At 37.5% G+C, this 6,866-nt stretch overlaps 1 protein-coding gene across 4 annotated transcripts in view; it reads left to right on the plus strand.

The window, feature by feature from the left end:
* Positions 1-6,815, plus strand: part of Tasl (TLR adaptor interacting with endolysosomal SLC15A4) — a 95,205-nt gene extending 88,390 nt beyond the window's left edge. For 2 of the 4 annotated variants that reach the window (XM_021262608.2, XM_087189909.1), the window contains 2 exons: positions 1,038-1,132; positions 1,254-6,815. In XM_021262608.2, coding sequence (XP_021118267.1) covers positions 1,125-1,132; positions 1,254-2,151 — 906 coding nt within the window. In that variant the 5' untranslated portion in view covers positions 1,038-1,124 and the 3' untranslated portion in view covers positions 2,152-6,815. The remainder of the gene's footprint in view (positions 1-1,037; positions 1,133-1,253) is intronic. The other 2 variants (XM_004850060.3, XM_087189910.1) reach the window with 1 other exon arrangement.
* Positions 6,816-6,866: the final 51 nt, after the last annotated feature.

Below are 6,866 nucleotides of genomic sequence, written 5' to 3' on the forward strand. Positions count from 1 at the left end.
AGTGGCTGAAATTTTAAAAAGAACCTTTATGTATGGGTAAAAAATGATCTTTCCTTACTAATTTGACATTTCAATTTTAAGGTCAAGTTGACAGGTCTATTTTTGAAACTTAGCCCTCAAGGCCGAAGAGGACCAGTTTTCCTTTCTGCATGGCCTGTTGCTCCAGTGCCAGGAATGCCAGTGCCTTCCTTTTTTAGAAAATGCAGCTGCTGGTTTCGGAACTATTCTAGACAGTCCAGACTTCAGCAACAACTGCTGAGGGTGGGGATGGGAGGCAGGTGTAGGGAAAGCCCACTGTCAGGGAAGCTCCATGCTAACTAGGGTAGAGGTAAACATATCAGTTGAGTGCACAGACATTTCCAGGATGTATTCTGAGAAGTGACAGGGCCAGAAAAAAAAATCCATCCTGGGCTACAAAATGAAGGGAAACTTTGTAGTACTGCATGATGTATTTATTGAGTGTGAGTTAATTTTTTATCATGCCATTGTTAATTGTTTCCTTCAAATTAAAAATAAATTTGAAGTCTCTCCTAAGTACAAATAACTGTCTAGCCCCCAAGGGATACAATGCAAAGATGAGTGAGATACAGCTCCTTCTTCCAGTAAGATTTGCCACAGATTTCTTCATTACTTTTTACATAACCCACTAGCCATGTTGCTCCCCAATCTACAACTTCTCAGTCACTCTTCATTTTCTATGGGACAGGACAGAAATCTGTTTAATTCCCAAGGCCTTTCATGATCCGATTCAGACCATTTCTCCAGCCCCTTGTGCTTGTGCTTGGCTTCTTGTTGTGTTGAACAGACCACGTCACCATATGCTTATATAAGTTTGTGCCAGGGTTGGAACTCCTACGTACCCTCTCACCGTTTAGTGGAAATACCACATTTCTTATAACATACCCTGCGACTTCTCCCCTTTTGTTCCAGGCTGTGTTAGGGTCCTTTTCTCTGTATTTCCTTTATGTCTATCACTACTATAGTTCTTAGTGACATAATATTGGAATTATTTCTACCCAACTTATTTTTTCCCATAGTGGGAAACTTCCTAAAAATGAAACTGTGTCCTTTCATCTTTATATCTCCTGGACATGCCATAATCCTGGAATGCAGCAGGATCAGTAATGGCTTGGTGAGTGAACGAAGTGAATTCATTCATTCAACATCCTTTACTTTTTTGATATATCAACTGCTAAAATTTTAAAATTCTAGTCTTCTTTTTCTCCATTGTTACTCATCAATTCTCTTTCCAGGATGCTGTCTGAAGGGTATCTCAGTGGACTTGCCTACTGGAATGACATCCATTGGAATTGTGCAACTTATAATGAGCAGGTGAGTGAAGAAAAGGAAGAGGAGACAAGTTCCGTTGCTGCCCTTTCCTATTCGACTGTGGATGAAACACAAGTCAGAAGTCTTTATGTGAGCTGCAAATCTTCTGACAAGTTTATTTCTTCAGTGCATTCAAGAGAGAGCCAATGTAGCATAAGTCAGAGAGTCAGAGTGGTGCAGACAAACCCCAATCCTGTGTTTGAAAGACCAAACTTGGCTGCAGTTGAAATATGTAGGGACCCTAGTAGAGAAACCTATTTAGTTCCACCTTCCTGCAAAAGTATTTGCAAGAATTATAATGACTTACAAATTGCAGGGGGCCAGGTGATGGCCATTAACTCAGTGACAACAGATTTTCCCTCTGAGAGCAGTTTTGAATACGGTCCTTTGCTGAAGTCATCTGAGATCCCTTTGCCCATGGAGGATTCCCTTTCCACTCAGCCCAGTGACTTCCCCCAAAAGCCTATTCAGCGGTACTCATCCTACTGGAGAATCACCAGCATCAAAGAGAAAAGCAGCCTGCAAATGCAGAAGCCTATTTCAAATGCAGTGCTGAATGAGTACCTGGAGCAGAAGGTGGTGGAGTTATATAAACAGTACATTATGGACACCATGTTTCACGATAGTTCTCCTACCCAGATCCTGGCATCTGAACTCATCATGACAAACGTGGACCAAATCAGTCTTCAAGTGTCCAGAGAGAAGAACCTGGAGACTTCAAAAGCCAGGGATATAGTCATTGGCCGCCTATTACAGTTAGTGTCCACTGAGATCAGCACTCCTAGTCTCCATATTTCTCAGTACAGCAATGTGAATCCATAGAGAGGATTCATGGATCCATACTTCTGTTCCTCTCAATTACTCAAATCCAAAGCAGGAGGGGGTTGTGAAAGGGAGTCACAAGCTAGAGAAGCAAAGGTTGGTCAGAAATCAGGTGTGAATGAAAGTGAAATCTTCGAATATTACCCATGATGAAGGAATATGGGAAAAGGAGCCATAAGGAATGATTTCAAAGAGAAATTTGTACAACAATAAAACAGAAATAAAAATGGTCAGATAAGAAAAAGGAATAGAGAAATTGGAAAAAAAGACAAGCGAAATAAAAACAAACACTATGGCAAATTTAAAACCCAAAACGTTTCAGAATGGAATTAAAAATATACATTTGTTACCAAGTAAATTCCTTTGAATTGTTTCTTGTTGGGGAAAATGGACTGCAGAATGCTTCTATATTTGGGTGGAAAGACAAGTTCAAACACTTTTTAAAGTATATGTTTGTATCTCTTTTCTCTATTCTGTATCAGTAGTTCATTTAGATATACTTTGTAAATATTAAAGCTATATCAACTTGCAATCGTGTTTTTATTTTTGAATGATCATCTAGCTATAGCTACAGCCACAAAGCATCCATTCAAACCCCCTAATTCTGTCTACTGGTGGAGATGAAGTTTTCTAAACAAAAAGGAACCACAGAGTGAACAGGAAACATTTAGTTATATTTTGGTATGTATGATTTTCTTGGTGCCATCAAGTTTTAAAGGTAATTATGAATGCTATGTTTTTTACTCATTTTCCTCTTCTTTTTCTTCATGTTCTCTTGACCTGGAGCCAGTAAAAGCTCTTCCATATCCTCAAAAGGAGGTTACAGATCTTAGGGTATCATCTTATCAAATTCTGAACCATGGGGCTGGGGATTTAGGTCAGTGGTTCCGCTGCCTGCAAGCACAAGGACCCCAGTTCGATCCCCAGTACCAAAAAAAAATTCTGTACCATGTATCAAATTCATTTACTACCATGGTAGCTTCTTCCTTGGGGCATCCCTTCTCTAACTCTTTCCTTGAGCTTAGGACTTGGCAAACTATGGCTCATTGGCCAAATCTACCCTGCTGCCTGCTTTGAATGCCTGTCAGTTAAGAATACCTTCTCTATTTTTAAATGCTTTTAAAAATTGAACAAATACCTAATTTATTATCAGCAACAATAAAAGTACATAAAATATGAAGGAAAAGGATAAGACACCTACAGATTCAATGAGACCTTGTTTGGATACCATTTCAAACAAACTTCAAGAAACAAAATTAATATTTATAAAACAATAGAGAAAATATGACCCCTAGATATTTGTTATTAAAGACTTGTTTATTTGTGATGATAATATAATAGCTATGTTTTTAAAGGGCTGCTTTTCTCTTTCCGATCATTCTGAAATATGCAGATGTGAAATATGATGTGTGGGATATTTTTGGAATAATCCTTTGTAGGGAGAGGAAGTTAAGGCAGAGATGAAATATTGTGATAATGGGCTATGAAAAAAAACAGTATTTTGTGACATGTGAAAATTACATGAAATTCAAATTGTGTCCATAAAATAAATTTTTATTGGAAACAGCCACACCCATTTGTTTATGTGCTGCCTATGGCTGCTTTCCCATGGGAATGAGAGGGCTGAGTAGATGTGACAGAGAACACATGGTCCAACAAAGCCTAGGACACATCCCAGGTGGCCTTTAACAGAAGTTTCCCAATATTGCTCAACAGCAGTGCCTTGTCAACATAGTGGTTGCTTGATTTAATTCAGGTTTGCAAGGGGAAGTGGACTCTGAAATGGAGTTTGGTGAGCAAGTTTACTGAGGATTAGTCTAGGAAACCACCTCCATGAGGGAAGGAGGGAAGTAGAAGTTCCCACAAAGGTCTCCGTGCACTTCACTGGAAGTTCTAGAGTCTGGAGAAGGGCTGGTTCCAAAGTGAAATGAGAAGGTTGGCTTTTGAACTCCAGCATCTATCAGAAGGGAGGATAACTGTAGTTGAGCAATTCAGCAAAGGGCAGTTTCCAAAGTGTGCGTATACTGTGAGTCTTCAGCAACCAAACTCCAGGAAACTGTGGAGGAAATGATGTTTCATCTCAAAAGAGGGACCTAGGTGGAACGATCCTTTATGTATTTGTATCTGTAGAGTGAATGAATGTAGTTTTTCATATCATTTTGCCGGAGACATGATCTTGACATGGCTATTAAGAAATGTTATCGATTATTTTAAACATACCACTACAATAGCTGCCATGGATTAATTGCTTGCTCTGTTTCTGGTTCCATGTTAAGCATTTTCATGAATTATTTTGTATAATTCTCAAAATAACATTAGAGCAGAGAAAGCATCTATTTTTAAATAAATGGCAATTTGAATAGAATGTAAATTTGAGTGCATAATACCAAATGGCAAGTAGCTGAACCACACAGAGAAAACAAGGCTTTCCATATCTTCAAATCCAGGTGTTTCATGATAAAGAAAATATTAGGACATCTGGAGAAAGACTTCTTAGGTAAGAAGTGGTGGAAATTAACATACCCTAAAATTATAATTTCTGAAATGGATTAACCAACTTTTTTTTAGAGACCAAGAAAAAGTGCAGAAACCAAATACAGTATGCCAGAAGGATCACAAATGATCCTGTCACGAAGTGAAGGTACAGACATTCTTCACATACTACAAAGGTAGCATCTCTTACATAGACACACACGCTCTTCTTCAAACATATGACACCCTCCAGTAAAATAGTATACCAGTGTGAGCTTATAATTTCAATACAAATCAGAGCCCTATCACTCAGCGCAACAAAAGGGTGTTTAAAAAATTAGCAAGAAGATATTCTGAAGGGAAATAAAGTCTCAAAAGTATTCCTTCATAGAGCTGGGGATTTGGCTCAGTGGTACCAGCACCTGCCTCAAAAGTGCAAGGTCCTGAGTTCAATCCCCAGTACCAAAAAAAAAAAAAAGAAAAGTATTCCTTCATGATTGAGACTGCCTCTGTATAATAAAACATGTAGCTTATACATTCTATCGCGTCTGAACAACCAGTCACTACAGGTATAATAGTGAGGTAGTATTACTGTTTCCTTTTTGGGACTCTGTTTTCATATGCTGTCCTTCCAGAAAGGTCCAAATTTTTTTTTGATTAAAATCAATTACCAATAAATGCATATTTTATTAGACATCTGTTTTTCTAAATCAACCTATGAAAGAACAAAAAGTTTGAATCTTTCACAGATAACTTATTTACAGGTTGTTTTATCAATAAACTCTCCTAGGAACTAGTACCTGCTATGTACAACCACTGTGAAATAGCAGGCAAAGAAAACCATCCCCCCCCAAAAAATCACAGGGCATGAAACACTAATCAATTTAGCAGTTAAAGATAACCTAAGCAAATAACAAATATCCAATAATATAATTATATTGGGATTTAAAAAGTAACCACTAGGCACAAACTATTCTGTTAGATGTTCTAATCTTTTCCATGATTCAAAGTCATCTGCTACATAATAATCAAAGAAATTTGTGAGAGCATCTATTATTATCCCCATTTTACAGGTGAATCAGCTGGACTAAGAAAATTTAAATAATTCATCCAAGGGCACATAGTAGGTGACAGAACTGAATTTTAGTTCAGCTTCATTTAACACGAAAGTTCTAGTTTTTAATCACTGCCATCTGATTTCTTATATTTGTGTAAAGACTGGTTTTCTACTTCAAAGAGAGTCAATTGATTAATCTGTTTACTATGGCATTACTTCACTTTTCCTTTGTAGTGTCTTGCTTTGATACATTGCTTATTTTTTATATTTTGCTCTCTCAAGAACCTAAGCTTTGGGCCGGGGATTTAGCTCAGTGGCACTGTGCCTGCCTTGCAAGCGCAAGGTCCTGAGTTCGATACCTGGTACCAAAAATAAATAAATAAATAAAAAAGGACCTAAGCTTTGATTTATCCAAATGTTTCACCATATTCCAAACATCACTTGCAAATAGTAGGCATCCAATTAATCTTTGTCAAATGGATGAATATATTTTGGTTATTTTGGATATTATATCTGATAGTCAAAGTGAAAGATCATCAATATGAAAACCAGATAATTCTGATTAGAAAAAAGTGACACTGAGGTATCCTCCTTAAGGAGTATGGTAATTGAATAAATTAACATAATTTACTGAAGGTTAGTAAATAGTATAATAAAATGCCTTATAATAAAATATTGTTAGGGCCGGGGATTTAGCTCAGTGGTTCCGCCACCTGCCTCGCAAGCACAGGGTCCCGAGTTTGATTCCTGGTACCAAAACAGAACAAAACAAAACAAAACAAAAAATATATATATATATTGCTGGTTATTTTCCTTTGCTTCTTATGAAATCATTACAAAGCACACTGGTTCATTTTGTTTTCACTGAGTATTTTAGTTTGTCTTTTTTTTTAGTTGGAGCCCTGTGTATTAAGCACATAAATGTGTGATGGTTAATATTGATTTTCAACCTGATTGGTTTGAGCAACACTTGGGTCAGTAAAGCACAGTTCTGGGTATATCTGGAGGCCTTCCTCACTGGCCCTTCAATCAAATCCTCTCTACTTCCCAGCTCCCATGGAGTGAGCAGCTTTGCTCTACTATGCCCATCCACCATGATGTTTCTGCTTTGGGGCCAGCCAACCATGCACTGAAATCTTTGAAACTATGAGCCAAAATAAACCCTTTCTTCTTTTTTTATTTTTTA

Source organism: Heterocephalus glaber, unplaced genomic scaffold (assembly GCF_053883595.1).
Source record: "Heterocephalus glaber isolate CG9 unplaced genomic scaffold, H.glaber_assembly_v1.0 deba00001547, whole genome shotgun sequence".
In the NCBI taxonomy this organism is placed as follows: Eukaryota; Metazoa; Chordata; class Mammalia; order Rodentia; family Bathyergidae; genus Heterocephalus; species Heterocephalus glaber.